This window comes from Octopus sinensis, linkage group LG1 (assembly GCF_006345805.1).
Source record: "Octopus sinensis linkage group LG1, ASM634580v1, whole genome shotgun sequence".
NCBI classification, from domain to species: domain Eukaryota; kingdom Metazoa; phylum Mollusca; class Cephalopoda; order Octopoda; family Octopodidae; genus Octopus; species Octopus sinensis.
Genome location: NC_042997.1, coordinates 15,286,206 through 15,305,451, shown reverse-complemented (window position 1 = coordinate 15,305,451; position 19,246 = coordinate 15,286,206). Strand labels below are relative to the sequence as shown.

Below are 19,246 nucleotides of genomic sequence, written 5' to 3'. Positions count from 1 at the left end.
GGCATTTTACACATATCCTACAATGTCATTCTAAAAATATACAATAACAGTATTGAAATCTGAAAGCTACAAGGTAATTTATGATTAATTCAAAACAGTGTGAATAAATAAGTATTACATTTGACAGAGCACTCTGAATGCTAAAGGGATAACATTCATTTGTCAAACCCATGCTAGAATAAGTTTGACATATATACAATGGGTTTCCATACAGTTTCTGACAAATTCCACTTTCAACGCAAATTGTTCAAGTCAGGACTATAAAACTTCATGCCTCTTAAGTTCACCATAAGGAATGATGATTGTGATGAAGTTTACAGATTATATAATCGACTTAATCCGTGTGTCTGTCCTTGTTCGTCCCCTCTATGTTTAGCCCCTTGTGGGCAAAAAAAAAAAAATAATAAAAAATAAAGGAAATTAAATTCAGGAGTATATATATAACTAAGATAGAAAGAATGTTCGCATCATGCTGTTTACATTCCACTTACTTCACAACTTTACATTACCAGTGAGGTATAAAAAAAAAAGCAGTGAAGGAAGTTAAAAGTTCAGACTAAATGGCATTTGAAACTAATTAACATTTGGGACTGGTGGCATGTAAAAGCACCCACTACACTCTCGGAGTGGTTGGCGTTAGGAAGGGCATCCAGCTGTAGAAACTCTGCCAGTTCAAGATTGGAGCCTAGTGCAGCCATATGGTTTGCCAGTCCTCAGTCAAATCGTCCAACCCATGCTAGCATGGAAAGCGGATGTTAAATGATGATGATATAAATTTTTCTTTAATTGTCTTGTTTTCTATTTTTGGGATGGCCCCTAAAAAAAATCCAGATTTTGGATCCGGCCTAGATATTAAAACCACTGCTTTAAATATTCCGCTTTGTACTGATTTTATAACAATATATAATCACAGTAAAAGAATTAGAAAATCCTTGTTTTCGAACTCTAAAGTTCATGGTGAACTTTCCTCATGGTGAATTGATGCCAGGGAACTTAATTCTAATCATAATACTTACCCAAAGTTCCAGTTAGTGGGGTCAAACCAAGAACCACATGGTTGCAGAGTGAACATCTTAACCACGCAGCCTATGTTTGCACCTCGACATTAGCTCACAGGGTCACATCAGCCATCAAGCATCCTTCTAGCAGATCCCAGTGGTCTTCCTTGCTTTACTGGCACTTGTGCTGGTGGCACGTGAAAAAAATTCAAGCGAAGTCGTTGCCAGTACCGCCTGACTGGCCCTCGTGCTGGTGGCATGTAAAAGCACCCACTACACTCTCGGAGTGGTTGACGTTAGGAAGGGCATCCAGCTGTAGAAACTCTGCCAGTTCAAGATTGGAGCCTAGTGCAGCCATATGGTTTGCCAGTCCTCAGTCAAATCGTCCAACCCATGCTAGCATGGAAAGCGGATGTTAAATGATGATGATATAAATTTTTCTTTAATTGTCTTGTTTTCTATTTTTGGGATGGCCCCTAAAAAAAATCCAGATTTTGGATCCGGCCTAGATATTAAAACCACTGCTTTAAATATTCCGCTTTGTACTGATTTTATAACAATTTGAACATTTTATTACTTCCTAGTGTGATATCTTAACTGTGTTAATTAATTTGTGACTGTCCTCATCAGTATTTTCAAGTTATTTTTTATCTGACAGATTTTCCTTAATTCACTTTTTAAACCTCGTTTATTACTGTTCATATTATTTTAACATGTGTCCATTGTCTGGAAATCTTTCGTCACACATCTGTGACCCCTTCAGCGACTTACTCAATGGAGTAAGTGAAGCAAGAACACACACAGAAATGAAAAGTGTTGCTGAAGAGGTCATAGATGCGTGACAAAAGATTTCCGGACAATGGACTGATATTAAAATAATAAGAACAGTAATAAAGTCCCAAAATGTTAATTAGTTTCAAATGCCATTTAGTCTGAACTTTTAACTTCCTTCACTGCTTTTTTTTTTTATACCTCACTGGTAATGTAAAGTTGTGGAGTAAGTGGAATGTAAACAGTATGATGTGAACATTCTTTCTATCTTAGTTATATATATATATATACTTCTGAATTTAATTTCCTTTATTTTTTATTTTTTTATTTTTTTATTGCCCACAAGGGGCTAAACATAGAGGGGATGAACAAGGACAGACACACGGATTAAGTCGATTATATTGACCCCAGTGCGTAACTGGTACTTAATTTATCGACCTCGAAAGGATGAAAGGCAAAGTCGACCTCGGCGGTATTTGAACTCAGAACGTAACAGCAGACGAAATACGGCTATGCATTTCGCCCGGCGTGCTAACGTTTCTGCCAGCTCGCCGCCTTAATTTCCTTTATTTTTAATTAATTATATACATGACATCTTTTTCCCATCTTTCAGTCATTGGCGGTCTTCTTTTTTCTTTTTCCTCCTCTTCTTCTTCATATGCTAAAACTTGAAAACCGCCATTACTATTACTATTACGATTCTGCAATTTAAATTCCCAGTTCAACTACTTTCTTCTTCAATTTCAACTCCCGCTCGATGACCGCAGCAAGTTCTTAAAAAATTTATCTTACTATATTTTTTATTCGTTGTTAATACGTTTATTCATACACTGTTACGAAAATTTAACCTTTTTTAAGATACTTTCAAGCCTTCGCCATAACTTGATTTATCTTCCTATCTCTCTCTCTACAATATTTAACCGCAGGCTGCCTCAAGCCGTAATCCCATCTTTTTCCCATCTTTCAGTCATTGGCGGTGCGCCCGCCCCCCCACCCCCACCACCAATACCGTTGAACACTGTTCTCACCCCCACCACCAATACCGTTGAACACTGTTCTCACCCCCACCACCAATACCGTTGAACACTGTTCTCACCCCCCCCACCACCAATACCAGTATACCCCGTTCTCTCTATCTACACCGGATACACCTTACTCATCTACACTGGGTACGCCCTACTCCCTCCTCCTCCTCCCACTACCACTTCTCCTCATATGCTTAAGACAAGCTGCTAGCGCCATAGCTCATCAACTGCCCACCGATCTTACGCTTCCTCCTGACACTGCCTCAATCCGACCATCCCCTTTTAGTACCCTCCCGCCTCGTCACCTACCCATTCTAAGTACCCCCCTACCCATTCTAAGTACCCCGGATCCCCAAAGTACCCCGGATCCCCAAAATACCCCAGTCCCCAAAGTACCCCGGACCTCGTTGCCCCCGTGCCGCTGACACGTTAAAATGCTCGAATCCGATCGTGACGATGCCGGACCCTCCGGCCCCTGTGCAGGTGGCACGTAAAAAGCACCCAATCCACTCACGGAGTGGTTGGCGTTAGGAAGGGCATCCAGCCGTAGAAACTCTGCCAGATTCAGACTGGAGCCTGGAGCGGCCTTGGCTTCCCAGACCCGGTCAAACCGTCCAACCCGTGCTAGCGCGGAAAGCGGACGTTAAACGATGATGATGATGATGATGATGATGATGATGACAGTTTTGTAACACACTTTCTGTAAATGATTAAAGTATTATTCACTAACAGCTTTCACTTCACCTAAGCCCTTTACTTCCTATGAATTAGAGGCCATCAACCACATTTCTTTATTGTTTTCAACTCTAGGCTGTCTTTCTCCCAGATCTTGATGGTTTAGAATTGTCTTCAGTTCTTCTGTAACTTTACTTAATTTCAGTTAGGGTTGTTGGTCTTAAGCAAACCCATTTTTAACTCTTATAGGAAAAGTGGTCCTTATTCGTATGGCTTCTGTCCTTTGATCTGACCAGCTTAGGAATTCCTGTCTGAAGCTTACGCTCTGCTGGCATAGTTTCCAGGGTCATTGAGGCAGTCAAGCCACCCCATCACAACAAGGACAGGACATTGTGGCGGATGAATAAATTATTGCTATGATATTCTTTCACATCACTATTCACCCACAATAATTCTTACCTTTCACTGATAAATTAATTTATATATCTTCGAAAAATTTTCTTATCATCTACTTCTTTAAAATATTTTTTTAAAAAATGTATATTTACAAAATAATCATTTTTTAATTTTTTATAGATACCTAGCTACATCTGGAGATGACAGTCATATGAAAATATGGGATCTTCGTACCTACCAAATGCTACAGTCTTACCGAATAGATAGTGGTGCCAATTGTTTGTCTTTCAGTCAACGCGATATGCTTGCAGCTGGCATTGGCAATGTCGTACAGGTTAGTTGTGGTTTTTATTTTTAAATCAGGAGGTGGGGGTGGGCAGTGCTCATGACCTTTGTTCAGGGCCTCCAAGACTAATGGGAAGGAGGAAGGTATCTGCAAACCAGAGACTTGGTTTCAATGCTTGCAACAGACTGGTTTTTTTTTCTAAAGGCACCCAAAGTGCCAGGTCATTATGTCTAGTATTAAACTCAGCAATGTATTAAGTCTACCACTCATGTGAGTCATGACAAGATTTGAACTTAGAACCTGCAGAATATGAAGAGCTTGAACAAATATGGATAACTGCATTTTTTAAAATTTTGAAATTTTTTTTGGCTGTTTGCCAGCACCGTCTGGCACCTGTGCGGGTGGCATGTAAAAAGCACCCACTACACTCGCGGAGTGGTTGGCGTTAGGAAGGGCATCCAGCCGTAGAAACACTGCTAAATCAGACTGGGCCTGATGCAGCCTTCTGGCTTCACAGACCCCAGTTGAACTGTCCAACCCATGCTAGCATGGAAAGTGGACGCTAAATGATGACGATGATATTGTTTTGTAAAGGTATGCAATATGTTTAATGTCTTCAAATTGTTTTTTTTAGATATTTGATAACTGCTGTTCTCGAACAGTAAACACTCCATACTTATTTCATAAACTGTCTGGAAGAGTGCACAGTACAAAATTCTGTCCTTATGAAGATGTACTTGGTGTTGGCTATGAAAAAGGATTTCAGAGTCTGCTTATTCCTGGTGAGTAAATTCATCTATTATCAATTGATTTAGCACACAATTTAACATATTTTTTGCTAGGAGCAGCTCTGTAACGTAAACATCATCACTTTTAGGCTGCAGTATTTTATCCAGGGAGGATCCCTTTAAAGACGTAGAGTGTTAAAAAAACATACTGTCATCTGATCAATACAAGCATGGAAAACTAAATGTTAAAATGATAATGATGTCTCACTATTCTGTGCATTTCTTTCTTTTAGGTTCTGGTGAGCCATGTTTTGATGCTCTTGAAGCAAATCCATATCAATCCAAAGAACAACGTCGAGAAACAGAAGTGAAAATGTTACTTGATAAGGTAAATATTTCCCAGAATATCTGATTTTTCAATAATTATTTTCTTATACTGTTGTGTCTGGGAAGAGTCATTTTCTTTTAGTGCCTTATTATTTAACACACTCACCGGTAAAATTTCCACTTTTTTTCTTATTTTTATTTTCCTAAAATTTTCGTTGCGTGTTGCAACCTTTTCAATAGTTTTGACTCTCTTCAACACACGAATTCATATAAAGAATATTGCAAACCAAATATTTTCTTATATTTATCTTGACATTACTATACAAATAATCCTGTTATTTTTAAACTACAAGTAATTTTAATTAATTTAATTTTATACTCTTGACACTATATTCTTAAATTAACCATCTTTGAAGTAGCCTTTCGTGTATTATTGAATTATCCACAAATAATTTTGAAATATTTTTGTCTCGTTTTCCATAGATTCAACCTGATATGATAAGTCTGGATAATCGAAGGATACTTAAACCAAATTATGGAAGCATTTCTGGCATCATGGAAGAAAAGAATAAACAAGCCCTTAGAGTATGTGTGCTATTCATGTATTACCATTTTTTTATTGAATTTTATGAATTTTATTTTTATTTAGGTTTAGGGTTTAATAGTTTTCACTCACAGTTTTGTTGTTTTGAAATATATCTCTGCCAACTCGGTCTTATACAATACAGGTTGCAAATGGTACAGCTACCATAGAAGATTTCAAGCATTTAGAAATTATGCTTATATTTTCAAATCAATCATTCTATCTTTGAAAAATAAAAGAAGATAATCAGAGTTGATTTTAAGTGAAGGTATCATATTTGATTGCATTTTTTTTTTCTCAACAAAATGTCTCAGAAAATCACCCGGAGTCCTTTGTGTGAAGTTTGGCTGCCCATAAGCAAATTTTGTCGTTGATGGTGATGTGCTGCTGAAATTGGAGTGCACCTAATATGCCTGCATGTCTTTTATGCCATCAAATATGGTAGATAATTGCTTTTTTAAGTATGGATGCATAACCAACAAGGATGATGTGGAAAATAAATTACATTTACTATAGTGTAATTTGTGGAGGCACATGGCCTAGTGGTTAGAATAGCGGACTTGCAGTCAAGGGATCGCGGGTTCGAATCTCAGACTGGGTGATGTGTGTGTTTATGAGCGAAACACCTAAGCTCCACGTGGCTCTGGTAGAAGGTAATGGCGAACTTCTGATGACTCTTTTGCCACAACTTTCTCTCACTCTTTTCCTCCTGCATCATGCAGCTCACCTTTGTAGGACCGGCATCCTGTCCAGGTGGGGAACCTATATGCCAAGGAAACCGGCCCTTATGAACCAGGCGTGGCTCGAGAAGGAACAATATATATATATGTATATAATGTTATTTAATGAAATGGCATGACTGGTCTATCTTCCTCTAGTCACTATTGTGTCATCATAGACACAACACACTGGTTGTGAGTTGGTCTCTGACCCATCTAGTCATGATATACTTGTAAATGAGATGTCTTACACACAAACACTATGTATCTGCCCATATGTTAGTGTGTGTTTTTCTTATTTTTTAAAAATCGTCACTCAAGTTGCGGCTACTATGTTTTGCTTTAGGTATATGGAGATATAGGAGTGGTTAGTGACGAGATCGAGTGTTACACAAAATGCCTTGTAGTTTGCAGTTACGTCCCTTTAATGTTCACATTTCTAATCCTCCCGGCGATCTCGTTATTTTTCGCTCTTCTGGCCACCGGTGAAATGTGTACCTTTGTGCTTACGTTAGAAATCAATGTGATATGAAAAAAAGAATTTTTCTGAAACTTGAAGAATTTATTAGGTATTGGAACACTGTCCAAATTATTAATCACATATCTATTAAAGCGTATTTTTAATAAAAATATATTCCTTTGTTTACTTCCGTCATTCCGATTGAAACTATATTCATGTATCACATAATTTCAAACTCAAGTGGTTGTTAAGGACGTCACCTGAATTAATCAAATATGTATTTCCTGGCCAAAACACTTAATACTTAGTGTAAGTATCATATGGCAATTATTATCACGAGGTGTGCAGTTGTTGTGCTAAACCTGCTGTTCTTGTATTAGATTTCAACACAAATTACCATAAGCTAACATCATGATGTCTGCACCTAATCACGTAGGCATGGCTGTTTAAAAAGCTCATTTCTCAACCACGTGGTTTCAAGTTTGATCTCATAGTGTGGAACGTTGGGCAAAGTCTTCTGTGGCATCGTGCCTTTTTTTTTGTTTCTGTTTTCAGATCATAGGCTGTCCACATGACATCAAAACAAGGAGACATGGTTAGGAAGCAAACTTCGTAACCACACAGCCCCACCTTTCATCATCATCGTTTAACGTCCGCTTTCCATGCTAGCATGGGTTGGACGATTTGACTGAGGGCTGGCGAACCAGATGGCTGCATCAGGCTCCAATCTTGATCTGGCAGAGTTTCTACAGCTGGATGCCCTTCCTAACGCCAACTACTCCGAGAGTGTAGTGGGTGTTTTTATGTGCCACTGGCACGGGGCCAGTCAAGCTGTACTGGCAACGACCTTGCTTGAATCTTTTACACATGCCACTGGCACAGGTGCCACTAAGGCGTTGCTGGTAATGATCAAACAATCACGCTCGGATGGTGTCTTTTACATGCCACCAGCACGGAGGCCAGATAGCCACTCTGGCAACGATCACGCTCGGATGGTGCTCTTAACACCCTACTAGCACGGGGCTCGAGTGCCATATATATAATAATAATAAAGGATAAAACTTAAAGATTTTATCAGTGGCCAGCATATAATATAGACCTATTAAGGTGAATTCATGAGATTTATAATAGTATAAAAGATAATTATAATTAAGAGCATAGAAGAGACTATGCCTATGCTGAAAATAGATGCTAAATCATCAAACCACTTAAGAATTATCCCTTTTACAGTACTGGTGTCTATTTTCAGCATAGGCAGTCTTTTCTATGCCCTTAATTATAATTGTATTTTTTACAATTATAATCTCTCTCTCTCAATATATATATATATATTTATTTATTTCGTTTTGGGATTTGGTTTGCAAGATTCTCTATATGAGTTCATGTGTTGAAGCATATTCTATTGTGTCTGGGGAGAGTCATTTTCTTTTTGTGCCTTATTATGTAACACATTCACCGGTAAAATTTCCACGTTTTTCTTATTTTTATTGTCCTAAAATTTTCATTGCATCTTGCAACCTTTTCGATAGCTTTGGTTGCAAGATGCAACGAAAATTTTAGGGCAATAAAAATAAGAAAAACGTGGAAATTTTACCAGTGAGTGTGCAACCAAAACTATCGAAAAGGTTGCAAGACACAACGAAAATTTTAGGACAATAAAAATAAGAAAAATGCAGAAATTTTACTGGTGAGTGTGTTACATAATAAGGCACAAAAAGAAAATGACTCTCCCCAGACACATATATATATATTTATATATATATATATACATACACACACTACTCACACACAACAGATTTCTTTCTGTTTCTGTCTATCAAATCCACTCAAGGCTTTAGTCAGCCCAGGACTATGTAATAGAAGACACTTGCCCAGCTGTGATGCAGTGGTACTGAACCTGAAACCACACAATTGGGATTCAAGTTTCTTAACCACAAAGCCATACCTGCTCCCACCCATGCATGATGATTAAATTGTTGTTATGTGGTATTGATGTTGTAACCAGTTTAATTATGCTCCCTACAAGACCACAACTTATGGTTTAGCATTGAGAAGTATTCTTCCTGCTGTTAGAGTTCTTACTTTGCACTGAGGACTTTCTGAATAATTCTTGCTGAACCAACTAGGCAGTATTCTGCACTGCACCCATTTCCACATTGAGATCTTTTTGTTCACTTTCTGTGCATTATTCTATGTACTGTTCATTACATACTTGGCTACTTTTCCTGTGGAGGCGCAATGGCCCAGTGGTTAGAGTAGCGGACTCGCGGTCGTAGGATTGCGGTTTCGATTCCCAGACCGAGCGTTGTGAGTGTTTATTGAGCGAAAACACCTAAAAGCTCCACGAGGCTCCGGCAGGGGATGGTGGTGATCCCTGCTGTACTCTTTCACCACAACTCTCTCTCACTCTTACTTCCTGTTTCTGTTGTACCTGTATTTCAAAGGGCCGGCCTTGTCACTCTCTGTGTCATGCTGAATATCCCCGAGAACTACGTTAAGGGTACACGTGTCTGTGGAGTGCTCAGCCACTTACACGGTAATTTCACGAGCAGGCTGTTCCGTTGATTCGGTTCAACCGGAACCCTCATTGTCGGAACCGACGGAGTGCTTCCATCAGCTACTTTTCCTAATGTGTTGAAGTGCACCTGAGCACTGTATACAATAAGTTCGTTATATATTATTACTGTTGTTGGTGGGGGTGGGTGCTGCAGATGGCACTACTTTGTGCCTGTGTAGAAATTATTATTACTATTATATGCATTTTTTCTCTCTATTTCTAGGCTCCAGGAAAACTTGTTAAATTAAAGCAAAACGCGAAACATAGCAAGAAAACTGACAAAGTGATTAGAAGGACGAGAGCCATCAAAGAAGAAGGTAAAAGGAAAACACGCAAAGAGGAAATGATGGAGCAAAAGGAAAAAGAATGGAGAGAGAAATATTCTAAAGAATAAAAATGTGGAATTGTCTTTTTATTGTATTCTAATTATTAATTTACTTAAATGAAGATAATCACAGCTCAGTGGGAGTGACTACAAGCCAGAGAATCTTGCTTTTGCTGACAATGCTCGAGCCAAAGTAATCTTACTTAACCAATGAGGAAGCCTCTTTGCAGTCACTCAACTTGTTAGAAATAGCAACAAAACTCACTCAAAATATACCCTACTAACTTGGAAACTGAAAGAAGCCTGTCATATATATGTATGTATGTGTAACTGTATGTGTTTGTCACAATAGATGGAAATGAGAATCATCATACATTCAGTGTCCTTTGGTTATAACCTTCTTGGAAAATATGTCTGGTTGTGGGGAAGTATTACCTGCCTTGGCACAATGGCCCAGTGGTTAGGGCAGCGGACTTGCGGTTGGAGGATCACGGTTTCAATTCCCAGACCAGGCGTTGTGTGTGTTTATTTAGCGAAAACACCTAAAGCTCCACAAGGCTCCGGTAGGGGGTGGTAGCGACCCCTGTTGTACTCTTTTGCCCCAACTTTCTCTCATTCTTTCTTCCTGTTTCTTGAGTAATGCTGTGATGGACTGGCGTCCCGTCCACCTGGGGGGAACACATATGCTACAGAAACCGGGAAACTGGGCTCATGATCCTGGTTAGGCTTGAAAAGAGCGCAAAAAAAAAAAATTACCTTCCTTGGAAACAGGTGAGTGTTGGTAACAAAAATGGCATCTGGTTGTAAAAAATTTGCCTCAAGTCCATCTAATCCATGCTAGAAACTGGCAGATGGATAGAGGGGGATGCAGTTGTAGAAAGAGGAGTTGTGGGTGTTTTGTATTTTAAAAAAAAATTACAATATTTTCAAAACTGTATAAACTGGAAAAGTGGATGTTAAAACTGATGAAATTTTAAAGATGTAATAATAATAATCCCAATAACCGTTATCATCATCATGATCGTTTAACATCTGCTTTCCATGCTAGCATGGGTTGGATGGTTTGACTGAGGACTGGCGAACCAGATGGCTGCACCAGGCTCCAATCTTGATCTGGCAGAGTTTCCACAGCTGGATGCCCTTCCTAACGCCAACCACTCCGAGAGTGTAGTGGGTGCTTTTACGTGCCACTGGCACGAGGGCCAATCGGGCGGTACTGGCAACAGCCACACTCAAATGGTGTTTTTTTACGTGCCACCTGCACAGGAGCCAGTCCAGTGGCACTAGCTTTTATTTAAAAGCACCCATATTAGCAATACCACTTTTCTCTTTAGAACATTAATGTATATCTACTTTAAGAAACCATCTAAATAACAATGTATATTAATGGTTACTAATCATCTAGCTCAATAACAAAAGACTTCAAGTCAATTAACCCCTTACCCAACAATTATTTTGAAAATAAATGTATTTTTTCAGACATATTTTTTATAACAGACGAAGGAATTCGTTTGCTGTCGATTTTGGCGAGTCTATCTTTTGACGAGTTAACTCGCCAGAGATAGAAAAAAACGATTTCGGTCAAAATGCATATATTTGTTTCTGCCGGGTAAGGGGTTAAGGATGGCAGATTGGATAATGTAGTTCTAAATACATGATTGTAAAAAGGACTGGAAAGTCATGGGTGACTAAAGCTTTATGAGTGAATTTGGTAGAAAGAAACTGAAATAAATTTGTCTTGTGTATGTGTGTGTTTGTATATACATATGTAGGCATGTGTAAAGGTGCATGGCTCAGTTAGAGCATCAGGCTCACAATCATGAGGTAGTGAGTTCGATTCTCGGACTGGGCTGTGTGTTGTGTTTTTGAGCAAGACATTTTATTTCACATTGCTCCAGTTCACTCATCTGTAGAAATGAGTTGCAACATCACTGGTGCCATATGATGGTTACAAATGAGCATCACCATCATAAAAGTGATGTTGATCATTTCCAATCTTTTATGGGGAAGGTTGGCAACAGGAAAAACATCTGGCCTTAGAAATCTGCCTTAAATTCCATCTGACCCTTGCAAACATGGGAAAGTGGGCATTAAATGAACTGAGACTTAGATCTAGCCTCTCTATGGTTGTTCAGCTTGCCAGAAATAGCCAAATCTCAACTTTTCATCTTATAGGCATGGCTGGAATGTTTTTGATGATAGTTCAACCCAGTCAGAGATTTCCAAGGACTAAATGGCAACAATTTTGTGTGAACTTTATGTGCCTTGACTGGCATCCATGCTGGTGGCACATAAAAAGCACCAACCGATCGTGGCCATTGCCAGCCTCCTCTGGCCCCTGTGCTGGTGGCATGTAAAAAGCACCCACTACACTCACGGAGTGGTTGGCACTAGGAAGGGCATCCAGCTGTAGAAACACTGCCAGATCAGACTGGAACCTGGTGCAGCCTCCTGGCTTCCCAGACCCCAGTCGAACCGTCCAACCCATACTTGCATGGAAAACACGTATAATGATGATGCATATCCACTTGCTATAAGTAGTTTCTTTTCATTTATGCAATGCATTTTGAATTCATCACCATTTTCTAAGCTGGCAAACCAGTGGAATGTGCCAAGCTCTACTTTTTGCTTTGACATGTTTTCCACACCAATCACTTTACAGAATATACTGGGTGCTCTTTACCTGGCTCCAGTGAGATCACCAAGTAACTCAGCTGAGGTGGGGAGTAGTATTAAGGGAGGTGACTGAAGTGTGGTGGAGATACAGATACTGCTGTTTTTGCTATAGAGGAGATACATGGCAATCCTAGTTGCAAAAAGGAGAGAGTGTGAAAGAGATGGCGGTAAAGAAGTGTTGAGGCTTACTATCAAGTTACAGGGTGGAGTGTATATAAGTGAAATAGTACTGAGAATTGGACAGGGTGAGTGGAGAGATAAGTTTGCAAGAATGTGAAAGAAGAGTGACAGATGAGATAGAGATGGAGCTAGAGGAAAATGCCATGCGTGGTGAACAAAGGTGGTTAAAACAAATTTAGCAAATATTTCATAGTGAATTCAAGACATTTTCAAAATTATATATATTTTAAATAAAAATATTCTCTCTAGAATTGATTAGAAGAAGGTATAAATATGTATCTAAGGCAGCGAGCTGGGAGAAGCGTTAGCACGCCGGGCGAAATGCTTTGCGGTATTTCATCTGCCATTACGTTCTGAGTTCAAATTCCGCCGAGGTCGACTTTGCCTTTCATCCTTTCGGGGTCGATAAATTAAGCACCAGTTACGCACTGAGGTCAATGTAATCGACTTAATACCTATGTCTGTCCTTGTTTGTCCCCTCTATGTTTAGCCCCTTGTGGGTAATAAAGAAATAGGTATAAATATGTATTTGATTTAATGTACAAATGTAAACCTTTAATAATATTGAAGATGAAAAATAATTCATGCAATTAAAGTCTATAAACGATTATGATAATATTCTTAATCATGTCAACATTCCCTGAGATGTACATTAACACTTGAAAGACTTTCTTCAGCCCATTTAGGGTAATTTTCTTCAGGATATATTTTCTTAAAAAAGTCTTTGATGAATTCTGGAAATTTATCTTGTTTAATACTTTCGTGTATTGACAGCATCAGATTTAACTGAAAAAAATAAATATTTAATTTAAAATTATACAAAATAAAAAAATGGAGAAATACATCGAAATCAAATATCAATTACCAGATAATACTCAATCACATACTTTATTAAACCACTACATAAGAAACTATAAGGTTAAACATAATAATGCAGGGTAAAGCAGTGTACATAAATATAAATATAGACTATATCTTACAGCTGTTTCGGCCATGTAGATAAGCATGTCTCATTCAACTCATATTAGCCATTTATGGTAGGTCAATATGTAGTTATAAATGAGACATTTACAAAACATCCTAAGGCCTCTTTGGAGAATATTTCACAGCAGTTTACTAAATTAGAAGTTTTAAAATGTTTTAAATGATATAGATCAAATAATACATCACAAGGTCCAGTCTTTGTGGTGATGTAATAGCTTGTGTGTCTGAATGATCCTGTGAGCTTTTCCAGGAGTGGAACTGCTTGGTAGGGATTTCCCTTTGCCAGACAGGTCAAAGGATAGAGGCTAGACTAATATGGATCACCTCCTCTTCCCAGAAGTAAAAATAGATTTGTATATGGCCAACGCTCATATGAAGCAAAGAAGCAACATTACAGGAGAATTGAAGACAATTCAAAACCAACAAGATCTGGGAGAGGACAGTCTTCCAACAGGAAGCTGCAAAGCCACAGAAGTAACAAAGCAGGAATCCAACTAAAGAGAAGTAGAAAAGACAAATCAGTGTTGAGAACAGTGAAGAGAAGTTGTTGATAGTCTATGCTCCAATAGGAAATGAAGGGCTTAAGTAATAAGTAAGAACAAATAATACAAATTTAGGAATTTGAAGTTTTAAAAAATACATTGAACCAACATACCTGATACGCAATGTTATGTATTGTTAAAAGCTGGCATGCGACCGATTCATAAGTAACTATAGTGTGTAAATAAGCCCGAGTGTATTTATATTCCTTACAGGTGCTGCATGGACAGTTTTCATCGATTGGACGGAAATCTGTGGCAAACTTGTTATTCTTCAAATTTAACTGGCCAGTTGGCACCAGCGCAGTACCAAAACGCTAAAAGTGTAAAAATTCATGAATAGATTTCATAGAAAACTTTGTATAAAATATATAATTTTATTGAGAAAATATTAGAAATACACGTCTTTAGTGGGAGAATCATTTCTAGTTAAAACCTGATAAATTAAACAATAAAACTGCAGCTAGCTGATGGGTTGTGGTGCTGTTCATACTTTTACCAATACGTCTATAACATTGATCCAATCCATGTAACAGTGGATAATGGCATGGACTGCACAGTTCAAATATGTATAATTAACAAATGTTTCATTAACTTGTTTTAATGAATTAAACTCCCATTGGAATAGCTTGAAGTACACAATTTGAAATTAAAGTTTTTATAGTGTGTAGCAACATTTCAATAAACAGATATAATTAATTTCATTTTTGATGAAACACAAAAGCCTTGTATTTTGGAGGATCAGACATACAAAAAGTGATGTTCCTCTTTTCCTTAAGCAATAAGGGCATAATGGAAACATCATGTGACAGATTCGGTTCTCAACCAGGGCCCATATAAGATTTTGTTGAAATTTATCTGCAATAAATAGGTTATACTTCTACAATGCACAAAATATTTTAACAATTGTTTTTAGACTATTCCTAACAATATTTAATTCATCATCGTTTTAATGTCTGCTTTCCATGCTAGCATGGGTTGGACGATTTGACTGAGGTCTGGCGAACCAGATGGCTGCACCAGACTCCAATCTCATCTGGCAGAGTTTCTACAGCTGGATGCCCTTCCTAACGCCAACCACTCTGAGAGTGTAGTGGGTGCTTTTACGTGTCACTGGCACGAGGGCCAGTCAGGCGGTACTGGCAGCGGCCATGCTCAAATGGTGCTTTTTATGTGCCACCTGCACAGGAGCCAGTCCAGTGGCACTGGCAACGACCTCGCTCAAATGTTTTTTCACGTGTCACCAGCACAAGTGCTAGTAAGGCGATGCAGTTAACGATCACGCTCGAATGGTGTTTTTAATGTGCCATTGGCACGGAGGCCAGTTTGTTGTTCTGGCAACGATCTCACTCGCATGGTACTCTTAGCGCTCCACTAGCATGGATGCCAGTCATCGAATTTGATTTCGATTTCACTTGCCTCAACAGGTCTTCGCAAGCAGAATTTAGTGTCCAATGAAGGAAAGGCATGCATAAGTGGGCTGGTTACACCCCTGGCATAGCCCACAAGGTTATGGTCTCACTTGTGCCTGCCAAGTCTTCTCAAGCACAGCATATTTCCAGAGGTCCCGGTCAAAAATATAATAGGAGTTTTTTTTACATTGAATGGTTAGAAGGGTCCATCTTAGTAAGAGAGGAACCAAAGAAATCCACAAGTAAAAAAATGGTTGAAAAATGCTGCACTTAAAGCACACATTTGGCTCTATAGTACAATATTTTCACTAAGCATGTGTAAAGATATATCAATATATAAGAAAGCATATGCTAAATTTGGTTAATCTGTTTATTGTTGTGCTATGGAGAAAAATTATCATTATTTATGGTTCTGGTCAATGGATATAGAGCAGCATTTGTGATGTTTTTGGCAGGGATCTGAGACTGGTGAAGAGAGGGGAAAAAAACATCATTTGGGATGTCCTCAAAGAGGAAACCTGGTTTAAAATATACTTGCATCATGGGTAAGAATGAAAGGAATAAAGTAAAACATTAACTTACTGCTGTCCGTGTTGGGAAAACACAATCAAACATGTCACATCCAAGAGCAGCACACACCACTAAATCTTCAGGAAACCTAAAGAGAAGATACAGCTTACAATTATGGATTTAATACTAATAATACATATATTGTAAAGGTTTTTTATTTTCATCTATTTTCAATAAAAATAAGAATGGTTTAACCCTTTTGATACCAATGATGTCGCTGGACTGGCTCCTGTGCAGGTGGCACATAAAAAACACATTTGAGCATGGCTGTTGCCAGTACCGTCCGACTGGCCCTCGTGCCGGTGGCACGTAAAAGCACCCACTACACTCTCGGAATGGTTGGCGTTAGGAAGGACATCAAGCTGTAGAAACTCTGCTAGATAGATCAAGATTGGAGCCTGATGCACCTTAAAATTTCAAACAAATTTATTTTAATATGGGGTACAACCACCTTTGGCAGTAATTATAGCTTGGATTCTATGAGGTATGGACTCGTACAAAGTTTGAATTGTTTCCAAAGGAATTTTTGTCCATTCTTCAGCTAAAACAGTCTCTAGTTCTTGAAGTAATGATGGTGGAGCATATTGACTCCTCACTTGTTTTCCTAAAATGCACCATAAATGTTCAATAATATTGAGATCTGGAGACTGTGATGGCAAGATAAGATGTTCAACTTCACTAGAATGTTCCTCATGCCATTCAGTAACAACTTTAGCTGTGTGAATTGGGGCATTATCATCCTGAAAGGTTACGTTTCCCTCTGGAAACAGTTCCGCAACCATAGGATGAATTTGATCAGATAAAATACTTAAATAGTCTTGACTATTAATTCTGCCATGAAGGGAAACCATTGGGCCAGCAGATTTCCAAGATATAACCCCACCAGATCATCACATCCTCCTCCATGTTTAACAGTTGAAAGAAGGCAGTTTGGGTCAAATGATTCTTTTGGTTGTCTCCACACGTATACTCAGCTGGTGGTCGGAAATAGATAAAGGATGACTTGTTCGAGAAAATAACATCCTTCCATTGCTCTAGGGACCAATTCTGTAGGTTTTTACACCACTCTAAATGCTTTGCAATGCTTGTTTTTGAAAGTAGTGGTTTTCTGGACTGCAGCCCTCCCATGAAATCTGGCTTTGTGCAACTCCTGCTGAACAGTTTTTGTGGAAACTGTGGTTTCGAGGTGGTCATTAAGCTCTGCAGTAATTTTGGGAGCTATACTTTTGTGATCCTTTCTAACAATTCACGTTAGAGTCTGACAGTCCCTATACAAAAGTTTTGTTTCGACGAGGAGGTTTTTCTCTCTTTCTCAAAGGCTGTCATTACTTTCAAGACAGTACTTCTTTATACATCAAACATTTCAGCTGTTTACGTAATGCTAGCACCTGTCATAGAAGCACCAACAATTTGATCTCTTTGAAAGTCTGATAGATCAGTCATTTTAATGAATTTTGATTACCTTTTTCTGATGATATCTGAAAAGAAACAGCAATTTTAGCAAAACATATTAAGCAACACTAATAATAGATCAAAAAACATAAAAATAAACAAGCTTTTGATGGTTTTATATCCTCATCATCATCGTTTAACGTCTGTTTTCCGCGCTAGCACAGCTTGGACAGTTCGACCGGGGTTTGGGAAGCCAGGGGCTGCACCAGGCTCCAGTCTGATCTGGCAGTGTTTCTACAGCTGGATGTCCTTCCTAACGCCAACCACACCGCGAGTGTAGTGGGTGCTTTTTACGTGCCACCTGCACAGGTGCCAGGGGGGTCTGGCATCGGCCACGATCAGTTGGTGCTTTTAACGTGCCACCGGCACGGAAGCCAGCCAAGGCGGCACTGGCATCGGCAATGTTCGGATGGTGCTTTTTATGTGCCACCGGCACAGAAGCCAGTCCAGCCAGTCCAGCCATATTTCAAAATTATGAGACCATGATGCTAGGTGTTTCTATTGTTTTGTCCAACCCCTGTACATTCCAGACTGGTGAGATCAATGCAGTTGATTGTCAACTGAACTTTTAAGAACTGACATTTCTAGAAAAAGCATGGATGGGAAGGGAATTCTAGAGGGTCCAACACAGAAAAGATCTGAAGTATTTTGTGACCACAGAAAGGAAGCAAATGTTTTAAGAAATTATGAATGTGATATCAGAGTTATATCACTTTAAACAGGAAGTTTGTTTTATACAACCAGGAACAGTCGCAAACAAAAACAACAATAAATGAATAATCTAAAAGGAACTTACCCAACACCCATAAGATATCTTGGTTTTTCCTTTGGTAAAACATCTGTGGATAAGGTAACCATCTTCCAGAAAGCATGTTTTTCTTCTCCTCCACTTAATCCACCAATGGCAAAGCCAGGAACATCCCTTTTTACCAATTCTAAAATTATCGAAATGTTATTCAATAAAAAAAGCTAAATATCCATTGGTTTTGCAGTTCTATATTTAAGAGATGAGGAACTATTTACATTATTTACATTTGATGGATATTTGTTCTCATCTTGTTTGTTATTAACACGTTTTGGGTGCTATACCCTCCAGCCTTCATCAGGTGTCTTGGGGAAATTTCAAACCTGGGTTCTCATTCCTAAGGTATTTTGCGATATTGTTGTTGTTGTTGCTGTTGTTATTATTATTATTATTATTATTATCATTCAGGTCACTGCTTGAAATTGAACTCAGAATCTTGAGGTTAGTAGCCTGCACTCTTAACCACTATGCCAGGTTTGAAATTTCTCCCCTCAAGACACCTGATGAAAGCTAGAGGGTATATCAATCAAAACGTTGTGTTAACAACATAGAAGATGAGGACAAATATCCGTCAAATGTAAATAATGTAAATACTATCCATTGGTTTTGTTTATTAGAGTGACTAAACTAGTACAACTAATTTGGGATGTGTCCAGTTATGCAGCATCTGTTAATCCATTCTAAGTACAACTAATATTCAGAGATGCCATCTGTATGGATAACAATAGTTAAGTACAGTGAGTTAATGCTTTGGTGCAGAGGTTTTATAAGACTGAAA

At 38.6% G+C, this 19,246-nt stretch overlaps 2 protein-coding genes across 4 annotated transcripts in view; one reads left to right on the top strand and one right to left on the bottom strand.

The window, feature by feature from the left end:
- The window catches only part of LOC115214249 (WD repeat-containing protein 46), a 34,225-nt gene extending 24,291 nt beyond the window's left edge, over nt 1-9,934 (top strand). For both annotated transcript variants that reach the window (XM_029783386.2, XM_029783394.2), the window contains exons 11-15: nt 4,046-4,199; nt 4,786-4,933; nt 5,173-5,267; nt 5,690-5,791; nt 9,749-9,934. In XM_029783386.2, the coding sequence (XP_029639246.1) occupies nt 4,046-4,199; nt 4,786-4,933; nt 5,173-5,267; nt 5,690-5,791; nt 9,749-9,919 (670 nt within the window). In that variant the 3' untranslated portion in view covers nt 9,920-9,934. The remainder of the gene's footprint in view (nt 1-4,045; nt 4,200-4,785; nt 4,934-5,172; nt 5,268-5,689; nt 5,792-9,748) is intronic.
- LOC115210075 (queuine tRNA-ribosyltransferase catalytic subunit 1) overlaps nt 1-19,246 on the bottom strand; it is a 57,131-nt gene that overhangs the window by 2,579 nt on the left and 35,306 nt on the right. The window contains exons 6-12 of one of the 2 annotated variants that reach the window (XM_036510778.1): nt 18,460-18,598; nt 16,224-16,299; nt 14,346-14,546; nt 13,335-13,492; nt 10,702-10,734; nt 10,607-10,647; nt 10,182-10,285 (exon numbers count right to left, since the gene is read on the bottom strand). In XM_036510778.1, coding sequence (XP_036366671.1) covers nt 13,337-13,492; nt 14,346-14,546; nt 16,224-16,299; nt 18,460-18,598 — 572 coding nt within the window. In that variant the 3' untranslated portion in view covers nt 10,182-10,285; nt 10,607-10,647; nt 10,702-10,734; nt 13,335-13,336. Of the gene's footprint in view, nt 1-9,924; nt 10,286-10,606; nt 10,648-10,701; nt 10,735-13,334; nt 13,493-14,345; nt 14,547-16,223; nt 16,300-18,459; nt 18,599-19,246 lie in introns of those variants that run through there. The other variant, XM_029778630.2, reaches the window with a different exon arrangement.